Here is a 21910-nt window from a genome sequence, read left to right as displayed (position 1 = left end):
TGCCAATGGCCCCGTACCCCCCACCAGGGAAGGGGTAGGGGACAGATGGTCCAAGGTCCGACAGGGGACACTCAAAGCTTAGCAGCAGTCGACAGACAAACTGCATGTGGAGGCGAAGCTGACAGCCAGACTTTTCATTCTGGTCAGCATTTTAGTTGTTTTTTAATATTAGGGGTATCAAAGATCAACTTCTGAGAAATTTAGCCCAAAGGGATGTGACAGCTTTACGATTGTGTGTGTGTGCATTTGTGTGTGTGTGTCTAACCCGAGTGTAGGATGTAGCACCAGGCAGTGCGGTTTGTCCAACCCCTGGATGACGGCGTTTTTGAAGGAGCCGTCCAGTCTGGCAACGTTGATCTGTTTCTTATTGGCATCATAACTGGTCCAGAACAGGTTCCTGGACACCCAGTCCACTGCCAGACCGTGAGTGTTGGGCAGATCTGAAGAGAGAAAACATAATTACGGATAACAGACTTTTGAGATAAGAAATGAGTGCAACAGAACTGAACTGGGTGTCAGTTTTATGATGAAGACGGGAGACAAACTTCAACTCTGTTCAATGTTCAAGCCCAACTGAAATCTTTTATTTTGTTCTCATTTGTTGGGTTCCTGTCATTTTTTAATTCTGCTGTGCAGCAGTACTAGAATGCAATGACCATTTTGCTTTAGCAATTCTTCGTTTTTAAGTCACTTTTGAGCGAAAATGTGACCACATACTCCAAAACTCCCCAAAAATTGCATGCATCAAATGTCTGGTGAAAATAATTTTTTTAACATTATGAAAATTGTCGATTTTCAAATTTTCACTCAATATGAGAAGAGAAAACTGTAGTTCAAGCGACCTCACACAATGTCACTCACGCCACCAGATTAAGTCTAAAATTACAACCGAATGAATAAATAAATAAATAAATAACTTTAGTACCTTCTACAAATTGAACTGCCGCTAGAGATTTTGATCTATCGCCTCTTAACTCCTTGAGCATCTTTTGGAAGCTACTTGGGAAAAATAATGAAAGTAGTTGTACATTCTGAGCGGTTCTAGCATGGTGAGCTTGCCTGCTGCTTGCACGTTTTTCTGTACAGACATTTTTTTAATTGTTAAATAAATGAATTGTTGGCTCAAACAAATATAAACCATATGACATATGATCTGAACATATTTAGGATGTGGCTGTGAAAAATCTCAGTTGCTGGGGAAAGCCAAAAAGATTTTTTTGTAGATTTTTTTGTAAAAATTACACCTGTTCGTCATCACAAGGTGACCAAAAAATAAAATGGTTGCACAGGATGGTGAAAGTTTTATTTGTATATTTGTCGGACGTGCAATCCCATGTTTCGGTATTCATGCCTGTTTGCACGAGGAGGTGCCGGTCAGAGTGATGGGTGGCAGGAAGTCTTCTATGGATTATGTTAATTTGCATAGATACCCTCAAGACTTGTAAACAGTTGCGCTGGTGCCGCTTGATGGTGCGTGTGTGCATGAGCATCAATGCATGTAATGCAAGTTATACATGATACTTATCCCATGAGCTTGTATTATCATCCCCCCCCCCCCCCCATCTTGTCCGAGCGACTAAAACACAATAAAGTTATTTTTAATTACAAAAGGGGTTTATGTTAAAGCACTCGAAGAGTAACAAACAGCCCCGATTGTAAAAGCACAACATGTCTATCACAAGAGGCACTCAGCAGCAATCTGTGATGCTGGACAGGAAAAAAAAAAAGAAAAGAAAAGGGGCCAATGGGAGGGGTGGCAAGGGCGGGTAGCGCCTGCGGGTCATTCAACGCCTCCCTGCTTCCAATTGGTCTTTTTTTTCCAGTAACGCATCTTGAATTATTTTCCATGAAAAAGCTAACAATTAAACCTTCTTTATCTGACACTTAAAACAGTTTTGACTCTTTTTAAGGAACTCATTTTATAAGAATCACAAGAAAGATTTTTTGACGACTGTGTTAACCTCCACTAGCAGAACAAGGCTGTGTTGGTTATAATCTCTTTATGTGTATTATGTGATGTTTACTTTCTTTCTTTCTAGAAAACATTTTTTGACAAAAACCCCAAATGTATGATGGGAACAGGGGTGAAAAATACAGGTGACCCCAGTTTAAGACATAGAAACCTTATTTTTTTTTCTTCTAGATAAATTGTTTGGATAGTTAATTTTGTTGTTGGTATGTTTTGATTTGTTCTTGTTTCTTTTTCAGCTGAGGTTTTCTGTTTCTTTCTTCCTTTTTTATCTTTTCTTTTACGTGGGTGTGGTCGGAGTGTTTGGGCATGTTTGTCTGTCTTTGTCTTGTGTATGTAGTGTGTTAACGTTATAATGTCAAATGTTTAATTTTGTTCTTGTCGGTTATGAGTGGTGTTGAGTGGGGGATTGGATTCCTATAAGCATAAGCTTCTTCCAATCCTCTTTCAAATCAAATTTTCAAAGTCATGTATTGACTTATTTTATTTAATTATCTAATTATCATTCGTCGTTGTATGAATGTATAACTGATGATTGTATTATTTTGTGTATTCTTATTTGATTGCTTGAAATAAACCATTTCAAATCAAAAAAGCAAATAAAAAAAATGTAATGTAATTTTTGTTTTGATTTGAATTTGTTAGAGCACCTCTCTGCTAAAGCAGAGAGGTGCTCTAACAGTGGGGAGACAGAGGCCCTGAAGAACAGGAGATTGTCTTCCTGCAGCATTTCGATGGCAGGAATCAGGAAACTGGAAGTCCGAACTTCTTTTAGAATAGGTACACACCGATGACTGTGTTCATGAGTTATTTTAACTGCTGCAAAGCACATAAAATAAAAATAAATACATGATCCTCAGAAAAACATCTTTAATAAAGCATCATCTCATAATCGGACAGCAAGCAAATCTCCACAAAAGGTATGAATTCACAGGTTTCCTCAAAATGTGCTGAGTTTCTTAACTTCCTATAGTTGTGGCTTTATGCACTTGTATAAAAGTTTTAAAAATGTAAATCTATCTTGAACTATTCTACACTTAGTTTTACACTATTTAATGAAATTTACAAGTGATGATCAATGAAAAATCTGCCTTTTTTTCCATTATTTGCAGCAGTTTGTAACCAAACAGAATTATGAGGGAAAAAATGAGTTTTAGGTTAAAAAAAACCTTTGGAAATCTGTTCAAGACTTTGAAGAGCAATCGAAATTTATGACAGATTTCTGGTTCTCACAAAAATTGAGCTTTTATATATTTCTTTGTTGTAAGGAATGCTGTAGTAGCCAAATAAAATGTTGTTGTTCACCTCTCAGCATTTCCCTTCAGGGGAAGCGAATCAGCTTTTTATTGATTTATACAGGTTTTTAGTGTCAGTACGTTTGAATGAACATAAAATAAGGCCTATTTTAGGAATATTAACTTACCAGCAATCTTAACAATAATGACAGAAGCACAACTTCTGTAAAAGTAATAAATATTGTAAAAAAGAAATCTTTAAGGAACACACTGACTCCTTACCAGCAGACACCACAGTCTCAACTCCAGTGCCGTTGATGAAAGCTCTCTTGATGGTCTGAGTTCGGACGTCTGACCAGTAGATTCGATGCTCGAGAGCATCGTAATCCACCACGGTCACGTTGTCGATGTCCGGGACGGTGAAGGAGATAATGTAGTTATAGTAGGGGTTGTCAATGTCCACTCCCCTGATTTCTATCTGCCGAGCGTACAGCAAAAACTGCCGCGACTCTGCCGAGGACAAGAGAGCAGACAAGCATCCATCAGCCCCCTGTGGATAATCGAGTGGTAAATGCAACTAGGAGTCAAAAATGGACCTCAGGAGAACACATTAATGCCAGATTTAAAGATAAATGGCTTCTGGATGGATGAGTGTTTCTGCACATTATTTCTGCCACTTGAGCAACCAAGTTAATGCAATTGCATCTATGACTCAAATGACTGGGTCTGGCCCTCTAACTCAATAGCGCAGCCATGGCGGCAAGTGTGAATTCAATAAGTACAACATTATTACAGCTTCACCAGTCAGTTATACTTAAACTGTGCAGTTTGGATGATGGAAAGAGGAAAGGTGAAGAGAAATGGAGAGGGGACTGAGGGACTGACGCCACTGAGTCGCTTCAGCTGGCCCAGACTAACTGATGGGCGAGGAGGGTTATGGCTAATGTCTGCATCAGGCGTGCTTCCAATACCCCTGAAGAAAAAGAAGACTGCTGCCTGGAATACTAAATTCACACGCTGAATAAACAGGCTTTCACTTAGCACACCTCTCAGCTGACACAACAAAGGGAGCAGGAGTGTGGATTCTTCAGTTGCGCACACACATGCAGCCCTAAACCAAAGTGTTGCACAGCAGGCCTGCCCAGACAACAACACAAATTAACGAAATAAAACGCCTTCAATCAAAAACTTACCGTAACAAGTGCGTTTGTCTGGGCCAAGCTTCATGAGGTGGGGACAGGCGCACGAGAACGTCTGATTGTAGTTGATGAGACACAGGTGAGAGCACAGCTCCTTGCCATCTTTAGGGGCACATGGATTTGGAGCTGCAGGGGGGTGAGTATGGAAAAAGAAGACAGAAACTATAAGCTCTCCAGTAAGGCAATGAACCAAACCAACTGTCTCTCCAAAATATGAATAAAAGCAGAAACAGAATAAAAACATTTGAAAATGTGGAAAAAAAATACAGACTGATCGTTTTAAATGTAAAAACACACATCATAACTCTTCAAACATGGAACTAAATACAATATATGGCAGCAACTCAGCTGAAACTCTATACTGCATAGAAAATGAAAAAAAAATGTAATAGATGGTGAGTCATGAGACCCTGAAAGGAATTGAAGAGGAAAAAAAATGTTTTTTTTTGGTTTCTGAAAAGGTTTTTCAGTCTCTATCATAAAAGAGGTTATTTGGTTCTGACCAACTGACTTCCTGTGTGGAAACAGTGTCAAAACAAAAGTAACTGGAGTCAATAAATTAGCACTTCACAGCTTGACACTAATGCAAGTCAGTTTTTGCTACCTGCATGTTACCCACTGGTTTAAATGTACTTTTTATCTCTGTAGTCAGGGTTTTTTTTTCTCTTAACAACTGTATTGGAATACATTTCTTACAAATAAGAAGGCACATGTAAAGACCCGCCTGAGATCTGCCATTGAGCACTTTCCATGATTGAGAGAGCGACTAGGAGAAGGTGCTGTGGTCAGAAACACAAAGTTCAGTACAGACTAACATTTGTTTAAGTCCAGCTGTGAATCTCTGCCAGAACCACCAGGGTTAGAAATATATTCAAATAACTAGGTTTTACATGCCATCCATTCATCGGTCAGTGTTAGTGACTGCAGCACTCACCCTGAGGCTGTCTGGATGGATGATAGACTTGGAGATCAAATGGTTGGGTGTTGGTTCTTTGCACCACAGTGACGTTGGCGCCGGTCCACTTGTTTGCTTTGGCCAGTGTGTTGGTCCTCCAGTCTGTCCAGTAAACCTCTCCACCATACATAGTAACGGCAAAAGGATGGGACAGGTATTCATGGCCCCTCAGAACTTCAATCAGCCCAGAACCATCATACTTGGCTGAATAAATGGCGTCAGATCTGAGAAGAAAAAAACATTTTTTAGTGATAACGTACCATTAAAGGAGATGTGTTCCTCTATTTTCTGACCTGGCATCGATCCAAAGGATGCGCCTCTCCAGATAGTCCACAGTGAGTCCATTTGGCCAGCCTCCATTGCCTGTCTCCTTGTGGATGGTCTTCCTGCCTTCCCCACTCATGGATGCAGCTTCAATTCTTGGCAGACTGGCATCCCAGTCAGTCCAGAAGAGGATTCTACGTTAAAACAGAAGGATAAGCAAAACAACAGATTCCTTTGGGTAAAAGTCATCCAGACAAATAGTGTAACAACACATGAGACAGAAATCTCCTTGCAACCATAGGAGACGTTACCCGTCTCGAGGGTCAAGAGCAATAGCTCGAGGATGCTCCACCTCCCCAGCCAGCAGCGTGGTCCTCATGGTCCCATCCAACTTGGCCACCTCAATCTGATCCAGGTTGCTTTCCACCCAGTAGATGTTTCCTGCGATCCAGTCCACTGCCAGACCTTCAGGTGTAGCCAGCCCGTACTGGATTACCACATCAAAGCTGGTCAAAGCTGGGAGAAGAATGGAAGGCGTTAGTCAGTCTCTTTGTTAACCTATCAATTTTAACCCCATCAATGTAAAATAAATTGTAGATGTTGGGTTGAGATACTTTTCTGTTTATCTTTTATGTTGTAGAAAATCTGAATAAATTATAATTGACTGGAAGAAAAAACATCTTTCTTTTGTTGAATTTTTTACCCTGTGTTATTTAAAATTAGCCCCCTTCAGGGTTTTCTTGGCTAAAGTTTAGGATTGCACAATGGCATCTGCTTGGCTAAAGTAACTACAGACTGTGCAAAGACAAACACAGCATCCAACTCCCAGTTCTTGTCATCCTCCTGTTTAGATGTCGTGATGGGAGATAACAGCACATAAAATAAAACAGTAGCAGAGTTTGGAAGGTAATGACATTACAATTACAGAGTGGGTCTTAAAAACTTAATTTGTGGTGTCAGAGCAAAACAGATGCAGCTCCCAGCCTCTTTCAAACCCTCTAATTTCCCTCCGGCTCCCTAATCAGAGTGATGAGTAATTATTTAGGATGAGTCATCATCCTGTCTGGAGCAATGAAAACAAAGCCCATGGGTTGTGGAGTGTAAACAAGGCAAACAACATAAACATAAAGCTACTCAACACCGGTACAGACTTGTCGAACATCATTTCATGACACTAATCACCAGTGATCTTTGCATGCTCCACATAAAGTAATGAGCCACTCACCTCCGTTCTCAGACAGCTTCCCTCGGTAGATCTTATCTTCCACCACATCGGTCCAATAGAGGGCGCTCTGGCTGAGGTGGAAGTCCAGGGCAATGGTGTTTCTGAGGCCAGGGACCAAAACGCTGAACTCTCCTTTATTCAGGTCGATGCGGCGGATCTCATGGCGGTTTGAGAAAATGATAAAGGGTTTGAAGGGATCTGTGAAAAAAAAAAAAAAAAAAAAAAAGGACAATCAAACTTTCAATTTAGGATTAAAATGAACATGCTAGCTACCTATCTGGGCTTAATTTTTTTCCCCTGTTAGTAAATCAAATGCTAAAAACCTTTAAAAATGTGCCAAGAGTTAATCCTAAAAGCTCCTAAATGAATGATAAAAAACTGCAGAAAGACTCTGCACCCATGTACCAGGGCTTTTACAGAGGGGCTACTGTATGTTGAATGTGGCTTTAATCCGGGGGAATGAAAACACGGTGTAAATAAGACCGGAGTTATCTGTCCCTAACAGGCAGCCAGACAGGCAGCAGGATGAACGAGCAGCTGCTGCTCTCCAAGAGCTGGCTGAGAGCAGCAGCAGAAATTCATGTTTCCTCATTGACTGCATGCTGCAGAGTGATAAGTATAGTAGGTTTTATGCAGATGATAAATTGAAAGCTGTTTTTTTTAAAGTGACTGAGCAGTTTTTTTCTTCTACGAGCTGTCCTTGTGATGACCTCGTCAGTAAGCGTTTCAATTCATTTTGATGTTTAAGGCTTTTTCATGAAATCCTAATGTCAGCAAGATCAATCTTTATAAGATCAATCTTTTTACCTATCTCATCAAAAGTCTCCTTCTCATTTTATGTTTCTTCTTTTCTGTGAAGCTAAAGAGAAGGCAAAAGCCAGTTATGGCGAGCTCCACTTCACTTCCCTCCTAAACCATTACAAACCAATCTAAAACTAACCCCGCATTATCATACTGACCAAACCACCATCAATGTTTTAAATTTTAGACTTGCAAAAGCGAATCTTTCTTGATCCTTCTTTTCCTTTTTTTTCTCTTTGTTCAGTCTTTCTGCGATTTGTTTCAGTTTTTACCCAATTACAGATTCTTCTTGGAAAGTTTACACATTTTAAAGTCTGTGTCCAATGAAAATTGTGTTTTTAACATGTTCTTGTGGCATTATTCTGATGATGGAGGACATATCTCAAGAAATTTAAGTTCAAAATTGCAGTTCTGAGTTTTTCTTTATTTAAATTATTGTGAATCAAGAGAAGACAGAAAATCTTGTTTGCCCACAAGCCCACAAGCTCCCTATTCCGAGCTCTAAGCACTAAGCAACAGTGAGGGGAAGGGGGGCGGGGTTACTATGAACCAGAGGTCCCGCCCACAACTCAGAAGCAAATTTATAATGAACTCCTGCCGCTCTGCAGAAAGTGTCCTAAAAAACAACAGATTTTTAAATTGTGGCTAAAAAAAGCATAATAATAGTTAAAAGACCATGTTTGTAATATAGACCAAAAGATGATCGGAGTGGACTTTGAACAAATGGAGTAAAACCACACCCAGAACTGGGGTGGGGGGCAGACTAAAGGCCCGTACACACCGGGACGAATTTCGCGCGCGACGTGACTAAACAAAGGGCACCAATGTGAGTGTGCACACCGACGCGAAAAACGCCACGCGTAAAAGCGTCATTTTTTAAAAAAGGCCTCGGGTTAGTTTTTTTGGTTTGACGCGCCGTGTCAAAAACTATACGACCAATGAGAATGGCGCTTTTGCACACGTGTCTGGAGCTTCTGAAGTTACAGTAAAATACAACTTGGGGGCGCTCAAACACAAAACTGTCTTGCTGAGCACACATACGTCACGTGAAGAAATAAGACGAAGAAGATGCACTCACTGACGGACATTCTTAAATATCCCCGAAAATGCTCATGATACATTTTCAGCTCTTGTACCAGTCGATAAAACTCCCCATGTTCTTCTCTTTTCGTAACTATGGGATGTACCCAAAATCGACGTCTTTTCCGGCGTCTTTCATCATTCAACAGAACAATAATTTCTTCATCGCTGGAACTGGAGCTACTGGTGCTGGAAATATTAATGTTTTCTTTGTTTGATTCTGAAAAGCGCGTAAATACTTGCTCTCTTCTTCTGAGTGAAAAGCGACTTTAAGAAGCGTAAAGTTGCGCAGCGCCACCTTGTGTACAGGAGTATTTCTGTTTTACATTAAGCGCCATCTAACGTCAGGGAATGAAATTGCATGTTCGCTCGGCTAATCGTCAGCGAAAATCGCCTGGGTGTGAACACAAAAAACGTGGCGAAAAACGCTGGCGAATATTCGTCCCCGTGTGTATGGGCCTTAAGGCTTTAACAATATAATGGTACAACTATTTGACTCAAGCCCCTGCTTTGGGTTCCAATGTGTAAAGCCAACCAAGAGCGGTCAAATGTTGCAGGTCCTTAGATTACCACTAGAGGCTGGTTTCAAATAGGAGCAATTTCTTATTGACTCATGATTAAGTAAGTCCAACTTTACAACAAAAAAAAACCCTTCTTCCAATTTCTGAAAGTTGTGAAAAGGGTGGTGTTTTTAAACTACCTCTTTTGATTTTATTTTGGGACAATTGAGTCAAAAACAGAATTGATGCACATGTAAAGGTTTTTGGTTGTTTGTTGTGTGGTTTGACCTATGAGTAAGCTCAACAAACTCTCAGTTGACTTTGTCGGGTGCCCGTTTTTGGAAAATGTTTTGAATTGAGCAAAGTAAACTCTAGCTATTATGGCCACTTCACTTCTGGTTTCCTGTTTAAAATCATCTGGTGGTGCTGGAGATTATCAGTCATGACATATCCGTCTATGATTAGATCAAAAAACAAAACTTTTACATTTTGACAGTAAAAGTAAATAAAAGGTTAGGAAAACATTAGAACGTGTCTTTGCTGCATCAAGTGATTGAGCAGAAAAGCTGAGAGAAGATTAGAGTGGATAACAGTGAAGGATTATGGGAGGGTTGAGGGCTCCGTAAGGGATGATGGTCATGATAGTCTAAACATTTCTAAAGTCCTCACCTGTGCTCTTGCAGTTTTCCATGTCAGGCTCCAGCTCCCAGCCTTCATAACACGAGCATTTCACGCTGAACTTGTCCTGCTCGCAGCGTTGACTGCACTTCAGGTGTTTGGCACAAAAACTCTGAATCTGACATGTCTTATTGTCCGAACCCAACTCCATTCCCAGAGGACAGGAGCAGATCACGCCCTCGCCAGGCGCCACAGTGCAGTTATGGCTGCAGCCACCGTTGTCCAGGGAGCAGAGGTCTGGGAAATAGGAATAAGAAGGCTGTGATTAAGGTTGTTGTCCTTGCCGTTGTGTGATCCCTGTTCTGAGGCGCAGTGTGAGAACTGTTGTTTCTCACCGCAGAGTTTCTCATCAGAGCCATCTGGGCAGTCATCAGTGCCATCGCAAAGTTTCTCTGCAGGCAGGCAGATGGTGGAGTCGTTGGCACACACATGGTGAGAAAGCTTACACACCAGCGCCTCGCAGTTTTCTTCATCTGAGTTGTCCTCGCAGTCACTGTCACCGTCACAAACCCAGGCTTTGCTGATGCAGCGTGCTGTCAACAGAAGGCAGGATTAGCCTTAAAATACGCTACCTCTCCACACCTAACGCATTTCCTTATCTCCTCACCAGAATCCTTGCAGCCAAACTTGACAGCGGGATCACACATGTGTGTGACTCCCTCGCACTCTTTCTCATCGCTCATGTCCATACAGTCAGTGTCCCCATCACAGCGCCAACGCAAGGGGATGCACAGCCCGTCCATGAGGCACTGAAACTCGTCTGTGTGACAACCTCCAGGCGGGCGACTGTCTGTGGAAGGAGCAGCAAAAAAACCTGAAGTTTGCTTTTGAAGCCATTTTTGGATTAACATGAGGGTGTGGATGATGCCAAATGCAGCAAAGTATGAGCAGACTTCAACGCACAAACTCAACAAACGAACAGAATCGAAGATGAAAGCGCAGCCTTCCACTGCTGCAGAGGGGAAAGCTAAACTATTATAAGCTGCTGCATGATGTTCTTTAAAATCCGGCCATTTTTATCTTAACCTTTAGTGAGATTTAGTAGATCTCCCTGGATATATTCATTAAACAGCAGTCCGACTGACAAACAAGAACAAACCAGCTTTTACAAATGTATCTTCTCAATGGATGTAAACTCGTGCTTCGTTTTCAGTGTTTGTGGCACTTCTGGGAATGAAACTGTAAATGGACAAAAGCAGCGGTGAGATGCAGCCACCCACCTATGATAACAGCAACCATCTGCCACAGCCGTGCTTCACAATCACGCTAAAAATCAACTGAAAGCAACAGTGAAAGCCTGTGTTTTTCTAGTTTTTTCTTTTTGTTATAAGGCCCGTATATCTCTGGTTCACAAACTTTTTTTCCCTGTTTACCCTGTAAGATTGTTACACCACGAGGATCCACTCACTCATATGTTTTGAAAATTCTTTAAAAGTTAGTCACACAAAATGTGACAAAAAAACAAAACAAAAAAACTGTGGTATAGAAAAAAATTTTCTTCTGTTCAGTCAAACTACAACCTGCACATACAATCATTTTTCAAGTTTTTCTTTTCTTACAAAAAAAGTATTGATAACAAGATTCCAATAATTAGCATTTAAACAAAAACAATTCAGCTTTACATATTTTAACAGCTAATGACGGAGTGTGTGAATGTGTGTGTGCATAGGTGAATGGGACTGGGACTGTAAAGCACTTTGGGCCTTCAAGGAATGTAGTAAGCGCTATATAAGTAGATGCCATTTACCATGAAGATAAATGAGCTGGGAAAAAATGTTTGTGTCCTAGTAAATTATAATAAATAATTGCAAATATTGTCTTTATGTTTACATTTGTCTCTAGCCAGGACTCCCTCGAAAAAGAGATTCTTAATCTCAATGGGACAATTCCTGGGTAAATAAAGGTTAAATAAATAAATAAATTCAGGACAGGTTTATCTTGTCCAGGACTGAAAAACCCAAAAAGTGAACATCCTCATGCTGATGAATTTTATTTTGTGCCACAGTTACTAAAATGTTAAAATTGTATTATAACCAGATGTCATATAATATCTGGGTATGAAGAACATGAGAGCTGATATATATATATCAAACATAATTGCATAGTACGTCTTCCAACATGAATTTTCCCTAAAACTTTTCACTACTCCTTTTTGAAGTCCATGAAAAGCAGTTTTGTGAAGAGTTTACAGGCACCTCATGACATTGACAGACTGCTGTTGTCCATGGTGCTGAAATGAACGAGCAGATCCCTTGCTTTGTTATTTACCGTATATAAAACCAATTAATGAATGTATGATTAACCAATCTGTGTAAACAAATTGGCACAAGGTTCTTTTTTTGCTGTTGGGTTTATCCAGAAAAAAGATTAAAGGAACCTGAGTGGACAAATGACTAAACATCCCTCTATGTTAAGAGGTTTTTAAAAAAATACATTCTAGAGATTGCATGATCTATATGGCTACATTGCAGACTGATAAACTCCTACTATTATTATAATAGTGACTGAGAAAACTCAAAAAGATGATTTACTGATCAGATCCTTTCTACAGGCATTATTTTGAAGTGTTTTTCCTGCAGTCTGCTCATGTACTCCAGGTTGGGAATCCCTTCTGTGCATCATTGATAGCAGGATCCGGAGAGACTTTAATACTTGACTGTTTTTAAAAAATAAAATAATATATACCTGTTGCTGATTCCTTTTTTCATGAAGACTTTCAATAATTTTGTTGCTTTTTTAAATTATGACATAAAAATCCAGGAGTGCTAATTAGCGGTTTTCTGACCGTTTTTTTTTCTGCAACCGTTTATTTAAGCCATTAAATTGTTAGTTTTTTTGTTTATTAATTAATAAAAGTAAACTGGAGCAACTCTTTTGCTGCCCAATATTGCTTAGATTGCTGCTTTTCTTGTCTGATCAGTTTACATTCTGCCCATGAAGGTGGATTCCTATCAGTCCACTGCAGTCCACTGTGAATGGTCATACTGCACACTGTGCTACATTTAATGATGTTTGAGTAACTTGTCCTAATTTGAGAGAAGGACATTTTGCCCAGCGGGTGTGCTGCATGAATCAAAGCAGGCTCTTCCAAGGTGTTTTTTCCCTCTTTTATTAATATTGGGATTAAAATGAGAATCAGTCCCAATAAATCTCCCCGTATATTGCAAGTCTCAGCGTCACACCGACCTCGATTGGTGCAGTTTGCATGAGTTTCATCGCTGTAATCTCCACAGTCATTATCTCCATCACAGGTCCAATAATCTGGGATACAGCGGCCGCTGTTACACTTGAACTGAGCGCTAGAGCAGGAGTGGCTGCAGCCCGCTTCATCGCTGTTGTCGCCACAGTCGTTGTCTGGAAGACAAACACATTCATTCCCTCGCATTCTGCTTACACTAAACAAATATTTACATTTATATACAGAAGGAAGTGGTTTTTGATCAACTTCCCTACTGGCTCTTTGTCAGTGAAGACAAATGAGACACAATATGATAGATGACAGTTTAAAAAATGACAGAAACTGCATAGATCAGAACATGCACCGCAAGGGAAGGCAGCACAGATACAGTCAAATCTGCAGCAATTTTGTCTGTATTTTTTTTTTCATCTCAGAAGAAATTTGAAAAAGCAACTGCAGTAGCACTACACCTCTCAAATGCATAACAAAAAATATCATTCTGTAGTTCTATTCTTGCAAAAAATATGAGAAACACACTTTGATCAACTTTGTGATGAATACATTAAAACAATGCCATCTTTGGTTGGAAATAGCTGCCCTGTTTTTCATCTGAGCCTGCTACAGCTTCTGCTTTAGTATCATGGCTGCTGCGGTGCATGCTGATCTATGCACTAACCGGCCAGCTTTGGACAATTCAACTCATCAGAGCCGTCCCCACAATCCTTTTCTGAAAGACAGAACCAAACGAAGACAGCAGAGTGGGCGAACGGCACAACCACAGGACAAAACAAAACAACAAATTCACACACATGCAGATAATGCAACAAGATGACAAAATAAGGAAAAATGCAAATGAAAACTAGGACAAACTGTGAGAAGCAGAAACAAGGAGTTACAACATTTAAACTAAAAACACTAACCATTGTCACAGCGCCAGTTGATGTTGATGCAGCGGCCATTGTTGCAGGTAAACTGAGTGAGGGGAAAACAGGTGGGGTAGGCTGTTGACAGGAAAAACCAAAGATATGTTTTCTTAATTAAACCTGTCAAACAATTTGAGAAAAAAAGCTACTGTTCGCTTAAAAAACAACGAACCGCAGAAAGCAGGTTCATCGGACCGATCTCCACAGTCATCGTCCAGGTCACATGTCCAGGAGGCAGGAATGCAACGCCCACTGGCGCATGAGAACTGATTTGGAGGGCAGGTACGAGCTGAAACAACACACCAGAGCTCATGTCACATGTGAAAAAGAAACGATAACTCGTGAGTGGGAGCCTGTGTGTACCAGAGCAGGTGGTGTTGGATTCGTCCTCATCATTGCCACAGTCGTTGTCTCCATCACACAGCCAGCGTAGCGGGATGCAGCGGTTGTTTTTGCACTTAAATCTGTCTGTGGGGCAAGTGTGCTGATCTGTGGGAAAGAAGGGGTGCATTCAGAGGCAAGTGGGAGACAGGGGGATAAAAGGGTGAAAACATGGGAAAGGGGAGAGATGTGAACGGGGAAAAAAAGCCTCGGATTGAGTTTTGTTTTGTCTGGAAGGAAAACCTGTCTGTACTTTGACCACAAACAGAGAGACAGAGAGCCTCTCCAGACCCATTATACCCATTGCTGCATTCCTCCTCGCACATACAGTCAAACACTTAGGTCCAACATAACCTATAATAACCCGTTTGGAGCCGGGTATGTGGGGACACTCACGGCACAGCTCAGGAGCTTCATCGCTGTTGTCCAGACAATCGTTGTCTCCATCGCACTTCCAGCGCTCCTGGATGCAGCGGTTGTTCTTACATGCAAACTCTCCGGGCTGGCACTGGGGAGGGGGAACGTAGGATGGGTTGGCTGGGAGGGAGAATGGGAATAAAGAAGATGTGGAAAAGAGGTCACTGAGGGTGGAGACAGGAGCGGGGAAGCAGTTTTAAAACTTTAATAGAAGACAGTGAAGGGTTTAAGTAAAAAATGCTGTTCTGTGAACGATTGAATCCCATTTAAAAAAAACACTAGGATAATTTAAAAACCTCATAACAAACACAAACCAGGAGAGAAAACCATCAAAAGTTTAATATTCTCATTTCTCTTCAATATATCAAGTCCAAGGAAAAGGTACTTTAGTACGTTTGTTTTGGGATGGGTTGATAATAATTGATTAATTGTCTTGATCATAACCCTGGGATGGACTGGCGAGCAGTCCAAGGTGTATGGGGGTCCCTCGTTTATTCCGAAAGTTACTTTCTAAAAATAACCCACGAGAGGTAAAATCCCTAAAGTAGCTTCAGTTTTTACATTTCGATGTTTTAAGGCCGTGGAACTCCTCACTACACACTTTTCTCAGACATACATATACATCTTCACATTTTTCTCTTCTGTTTAAACTCTGAAAGTTCAAACCTTCATAAAAAGAATGTATTCTAATATTATATAATTTAAAAAAAAAAGATCCAATCACGATCAAAGATTTAGGTAACTCTAACAAACTGATCACATTCTGTACAGGAGCCACGGCACAGAGGAGACTGATTGACAACTGCCAAAAGCAATTTAGGAAGAAGAACTCAATCTGACGTAAACATAAAAAAAAAGCAGACAAAAGGACACAAGAATGAATCTGCATAACAGCGAGACCGCAAAAGGTGACGAGAGACCTCGGTACCCTGTCTGTGCCTGACAGTGTCAGGGCTAGGCTCCAAAAACTCCAATAATAGGGATCAAACGGGTTTGAAAAATAAAAGAATTGCCTAATTATTGAGTCGATCATCATTTACACATTGAAACACAGACTTGTGAGATCAATATATGGGTTGTTTTTTAAAGCTATTTATTGTTTCTTTAGGCTTTGCCAAATATTTTTGTAATATAGGAATAATCATTGATTCTCTGCTGGATTTAACAAATCTCTGCAGAGACTTCAGTCGTTGATGAAGATGGCAATAAAACATTGTTTGTAGTTACCTCTGCAGCTGGTGTTGTCTGCCGGATCTAGGATTTGATCTTCTGCACAAGCGCACTGCCTGCCTCCTGGTATGGCCAGACACAGACTGCTGCAACCGCCGTTGTACACCCGACACGCGTTGGATCCTGTTGAGGACAGAAGATCAGCTCTTAGAAGTGGCACCAATTCCAAACTTTGGACTCTTGGTGGATGATGACCTTTGGGTTAAGTACCTTGCTGCTGCTGAGCGTCATACATCCGGATTTCAAAGATGGGAGGTCGCTCATTACGCAGCAGGGTGGTGGTGCCGGTGCTAGTGTCCAGCTTGAAAATGCTTCCACTCCGGTACTCATTCCAGAACAAGAAGTGTTTATAGTGGCACAGGCCAAAAGCATGGTTCAGCTCCTGACCTTCATACACAGTCTAGTGTTGTAAGAAATTCAGATAAATGTTAAAATCCAGCAAGTAAAAATACACTTTGATGCAAATATAAAATAAATACTTATTTTATGATTCCTGTATTTGCTTTATTTATTGGAAATCTAACAAATTTGACCAGAAGGCACATCAGAGAGACCAAATGTTAGCAATGTAACCATGAGGAGAAACTAGTATTACAAAGAGCAAGGCCACAGTTTATTAGCCCACCCACACTGTTCTGCTGCTATAAACGTCTTTTTGAAGAGCGTTCAAACCCCCCACCCCACAGCCGTCTGACTCAGCTGCTTTTCTCTACACTCCAGATATCCCAACAATGGAGAGAGCTGACCTTGCGACCGGAGCTGTTAAGGTAGACCATCTCGATGCGGTCGTAGTATGCATCCACCCAATAGAGAATGCCCTGTGGGATGTCCAGACTCAGGCCGTTGGGCCACAGCACTGTTTTGCTGGTCAGGAACACATTTCTGTTGGAGCCATCCATCCAAGCCCGCTCAATTTTGCCTCTCTTGCTCTCCTTGGGGTCTTCCTCCCAGTCTGTCCAATACATCCACCTGTGGGGACCACAGGGGAACTGTCATATGTTTTGTTTTTTGAAGGAAACATTTTTAGGACATGTTTATGATTCCACTTGTGTACTTAAAATCCAACTCTCACCATCTTTTGATCTTGGTCAAATCCTTCCCAGTGATCTTTTTAATTATTATTAGGCAGTTTTTAGGGCAAAATAAAAAAAATCTGTGTCGTTTTCTAGGACATAGATTCTGCAGAGCGACAGGAGTTCATTAGACATTTGCCTCAGAGTTGTGGGCAGGGCTGTTGGTGCAGAGCCTGCCCTCATTTCCCATCATCCCTTTGTTTACTCTCAGAATGGAGCAGAGCAGGGAGCTTTTGGCCCGCCCACTGTATTGACTATGTCACTGGTACAACCTTTTTCTAAAAGTATTTTTTCCTCTGCTCCTGATTTAAAACAGTTTGAATAAAGAAATACTCAGAAATGTAAATTTAATCTTAAATTTCTTTATATATGCTCTCCATTATCAGAAAAAGGCCACAAAAACATATTTTTCCACTGGAGTGGGCCTTTAAAGCCCCTAAAGACAAATAATTATGCAAATCTGCAAACAAGAACCTTGCAAAATGAAGACTGACGCCACAATAAAATCTTCAGATTTCCTTTTGTACACGACTCTTCATCATCCCATCTTTTTCCAAACCGGCCCCCTTCTCTGTTTTCTCTCTCAGCCTGATTGATTACAAGCATTAGTGGGAGCGAGTGCCTCTCCCCTGGGAAGTGTGTGGACACACATCATGCTGTCAACAGCAATCCGAGGAGTGAGTGTGTGCATCCGTCTATGTGTGTTTCTCAAAAGTGAACCTGAACTGTTTTTATCAATAAGACACATTCCTGCCCTGCCAGATTCAAGGTAGTTAAAAACAGTGAAAGAAAGAAATGTCTTCATCTGCCTTTGATTCAATCCAAATAAAATACTCCATCAACTGAAACTGGAATCCCAATTAAAGATGACTAAGGTTGACAACAACACAGCTTGTGCAAGTTGCGCAAAAGTAACACACCAAACAAGAAGACTGGTTGTCATAACGACATGACTACATACAGGGCTGTAACAAGTATCAGAATGCCAAGATGTTCATGATCTGATCAAAAGTTTGAAGTCTGTGATCGCTGATTTGTGATTTTGTTTTTTAAATACAGCAGAGTGGTGTAAAAATACACTTGATGCAATGTAAATTTCAGATTAATGCTCGATTTTAAGTGTACAAATGTAACCAAAAAAACGAGACTAAAGTTTATTTTACTGAGATAAGTTCTGAAAGAACAATTTAGTTTTAAATATAGAAAATATGATGATTATGGCCTTAAGAGTATTATGAAAATCTCGTGATGAATTATATGTTGTCATATCACCATCTGCTAGCATGGTGGAGAAATGTCTCTGTAAAATGTTCATCTAAAGCAGGCATGTCAAAAGTCAGACCCGTGGGCCGAATGAGGCTCAGGTTCCAATTTCCACCAGTCTGCGGGCGCCTATCATAAAATTAATATTATGCGGCTCCCAGTACTTTCTAAAAACTGTGTATACACTTTCTTGATTGTGATTGGCTTAATATTGATAAAAGAGAAGCTTTTTATTTTTTTATTTTTGGTCTTCAAATCAGAAATTCACATTAATTTTGGTTTGAAAAAATTAACTGGATGCATTTCTGGTTCATGAGAACAAATGAAATGTCTCCTATTCCAATACAATGTTCATTAAATAGGCCTTTTTTGCACTTAATGTCAATGAACGTGTTTTAAAAAATTGCTGGCCGATAGTCGGCCCTCACACACTCTCACCTCACTCAATCTAGCCCTCTTTGCACACCCCTCATCTAATGTTTGGGAGTTTTTTTGATATTTCCACTAAAGATGAAAAAAAGTCAGTTTATAAAACATGTCTGTTGGAAACACTGTTATCCGTTTCAAATTAAAGGACTGGTTGTTACAGCTATTTTTATTAAGTTGTTACTTTGTCTTCTTTACGATCTTCTTGTCATTTATCTACTGGAACTGTTGTCAGCAAAGCTTTGAGGATGGAAAAACTGTGGAGAACTTTCTTAGGATTTGTCGTTAAATGATACAAAGCAACAGATATGTTTATGCTTTGACTACAGCTGAGGTTAACCAGGAAGTTAACAAGAAAACCTTTGAGTGTGACATGGTTTATAGTGGTTAACACAATTAGTTTTTTTTAAATTGTTGTGTTCATATCTGTTATGTTTATTAATTTTGATCTCCCGTTTAAAGTAAAAGTATAAATCAGTGTTTTTCAACCAGTGTGCCGCGGCACACTAGTGTGCCGTGGGAGATGGTCAAGTGTGCCGTGGGAAATTGCCCTCATTAACTGAAAAATTAAACATTTCCCATCTCCAGGATTTCAGCTCTCTGTTCATCCAAACAGGCCCTGATAAAACACTGAGGAGTTAAGAATATAAAAGATCGCAAAATACTTTTTCTTTGCGTTTATTTTATTTTATTAAAGACATTTTGATAAGAATGACGTACCGCGATTCAGCTGCAACTCCGGCTGTATTTTGGAAAAGTCCCGTCCCTTTAACTGTCTCCACCAATCATTCTTGGGGAGCTTAATCACATGTCATCAGTCTGACCAATCAGAAGTGGTTAAAGTCTTCACTTCCTTGTCCCGATTTAGCTCGTAAAGTCGCTCAGTTCTTACAAAAATACCAGCTAAAGCTCGTCTTTATCGGTGTAGCTTTCCACAGAATCCGATGTCAGACCGTGGAACAAGTGAACAAAACAAGGAAGCTCAGAGACGCGATCTCCGCCGGCCGTTTAATGCACTACATCTCCCATGATGCATTGGGTTGTGAGAGTGACAGCGCTCAAGGAGATCTGTTGTTAAACGTCTTGAAATCAACGAACACACATCAAACTGTTTTTACATCTTCTAACTTAACTTTTATTGCATCTTTTAGAAAAAAAACAGCTGCAGTTTCCAGCTTTTTCTGCCACAATTATCTCAAAAATGCATGTGAGATTGTGGAGGGACTGTAGATAAATACAGACTATGAGTTTCTCCGTTTTTTTTGTTTTTTTTAATTTTTGGATCCTGGTGTGCCGCGGGATTTTTTTTAAGGTTAAAGTGTGCCGTGGCTCAGAAAAGGTTGAAAAACACTGGTATAAATGATGGTGTTTAAACACTTATTATTTTAATTTTCCATACATCCAGTAAAATAAAATACATATAGCAACCATTCAGACATACCGGTAATATATTTATTAGTAAGAATCATGGTTTGATCTGTGAATTGTTGGTCTTGATTAGCAAATCAAATCGGATGGCCACCTAATTAACGACCCACAGCTCCAACATAAACACATAACACAAGACAGGAAGCTCCATCCTCTACACCTCATCTCTTCATCCACCCTTACCCATGAAGAGGATCCACCACAATGGCACGAGGGTGAGTCATTTTGCCTTCGATGAGAGTTTTCCGAGTCTGTGACGCTTTCTCCAGCCGAGCCACACTGATGGTTTTCTTGGGTCCATCATCCGTCCAGTACAAGTTGTCAGCCATCCAGTCCACAGCAATCCCCTCCACAGTGTGGATCCCTGAGACAAAAACAAATATGCTCAGGACTGATCTGAGAGAAAGCCGCCATTCTGTGCCGCACTGGCTTAAACCGTTTGTTCCTTATTGAGACACACTCTGAGCTCTCCATACCTTCCTTTAGAATAATGTCCCGCTCAGTTCCATCTATTCTCTGTCGACCAATGATGTAGCTGGTGGCATCGGCGAAGTAAATGAACTCGCTTTCAGCGTGGAAGTCCAGAGCTCTGGGGTTCATCAGGTTCTCGATTGGGATCATGTACTCATCCGGGACTTTAGCATTCATATCCATGCCTCTTATCACGCCAGGACGGCCTTTGCCATAAACCAGAAAGAGCTCATGCTCAGGTTCTGCAGGAGCAAGAGACAAAAAAGGATTAAAACTCCTTCACAAAGACCTTCTTTGCCTAAGTTACTTCAACTTTCACATTTTTAAAGTCCCACTCCAATCATCTTTTCAACTGTTTTCGAAGCATTCCCAGTGGTAAACTGGTTCTGATTATGCCGTTTTAGCCAAAATAAATATATATAAAATAAAAACCTCCCTTAAATACATCAACATATAGCTGTTGTTGATGGAAAAGTGAAACTCCTGTTGAATATTTTTTTGTTTTCTATTACAAAAACAACATTCCTGATCCAAGCTTTTCCTGCAAGTTTCTTATTTCAAAACTCCCTAGATGCCTCAAATTTAAAGGCACTTCTGTCTAAATACAACCATCACAAAGCATTTAAAATGTCTTCAAATCCAGTAAAAAAAAAGGTTATGTTATTACTCTTACATGCTTCAAATTTTTTGCTTAAGGGCAGCAGGATTGAACAACAACGAAGTCCCCAAATCTAGATCTGAATTCGCAGATTTTTAGTAAAAAAAGAAATAACAAAAAGATTTGTTTAAACTGCTTTTGTTCTTTTAGAAATAAAATCCATTCCTCTCCAATCTCAAGGCTGTAAAATCATTTAACAGCTGTCCGTGAGTCATGACTGAACCATGTCCTGCGTGTGCTGAATGTAATGTGGTTCTGATTTGTTTGCCACACAGATACTTATGTAAGACCCTTTCATCAGCAAAAGCCTTGATGATCCATCTGAAATCATACTTTTCATTTTTCACAAATAAAGCGGTGGAGCACTGAGGGCAGCCTATTGAAGTTTGCACTTTGTCATTTAGCAAAAATTTTGTTTATGTGATCTTTTATCCAATACTTTGAAATTACACACACTGCGGCAGATTAAATCCACAGCAGACGAGTGTAAAGAGTGTGCTGCAGGATTTGTTGATAGAATGGTAAGATGTTGTGCCGCAGACACGCATGTGGATTA

At 40.3% G+C, this 21910-nt stretch overlaps 1 protein-coding gene across 7 annotated transcripts in view; it reads right to left on the bottom strand.

Moving 5' to 3' along the window:
• LOC101174586 (low-density lipoprotein receptor-related protein 1) overlaps positions 1–21910 on the bottom strand; it is a 118190-nt gene that overhangs the window by 35075 nt on the left and 61205 nt on the right. For all 7 annotated transcript variants that reach the window (XM_020703484.2, XM_020703487.2, XM_020703488.2 and 4 more), the window contains exons 11-30: positions 20702–20938; positions 20409–20589; positions 16782–17004; positions 16246–16435; positions 16033–16158; positions 14785–14925; positions 14371–14496; positions 14180–14296; positions 14005–14085; positions 13093–13260; positions 10514–10696; positions 10242–10439; positions 9898–10143; positions 6848–7045; positions 5934–6138; positions 5652–5816; positions 5338–5582; positions 4398–4529; positions 3487–3714; positions 266–440 (exon numbers count right to left, since the gene is read on the bottom strand). In XM_020703484.2, coding sequence (XP_020559143.2) covers positions 266–440; positions 3487–3714; positions 4398–4529; positions 5338–5582; positions 5652–5816; positions 5934–6138; positions 6848–7045; positions 9898–10143; positions 10242–10439; positions 10514–10696; positions 13093–13260; positions 14005–14085; positions 14180–14296; positions 14371–14496; positions 14785–14925; positions 16033–16158; positions 16246–16435; positions 16782–17004; positions 20409–20589; positions 20702–20938 — 3565 coding nt within the window. The remainder of the gene's footprint in view (positions 1–265; positions 441–3486; positions 3715–4397; positions 4530–5337; positions 5583–5651; positions 5817–5933; positions 6139–6847; positions 7046–9897; positions 10144–10241; positions 10440–10513; positions 10697–13092; positions 13261–14004; positions 14086–14179; positions 14297–14370; positions 14497–14784; positions 14926–16032; positions 16159–16245; positions 16436–16781; positions 17005–20408; positions 20590–20701; positions 20939–21910) is intronic.

Source organism: Oryzias latipes, chromosome 5 (genome assembly GCF_002234675.1).
Source record: "Oryzias latipes chromosome 5, ASM223467v1".
Lineage (NCBI taxonomy): Eukaryota > Metazoa > Chordata > Actinopteri > Beloniformes > Adrianichthyidae > Oryzias > Oryzias latipes.
The sequence above is the reverse complement of the archived record's forward strand: the minus strand, read 5'-3'. Positions and strand labels throughout refer to the sequence as shown.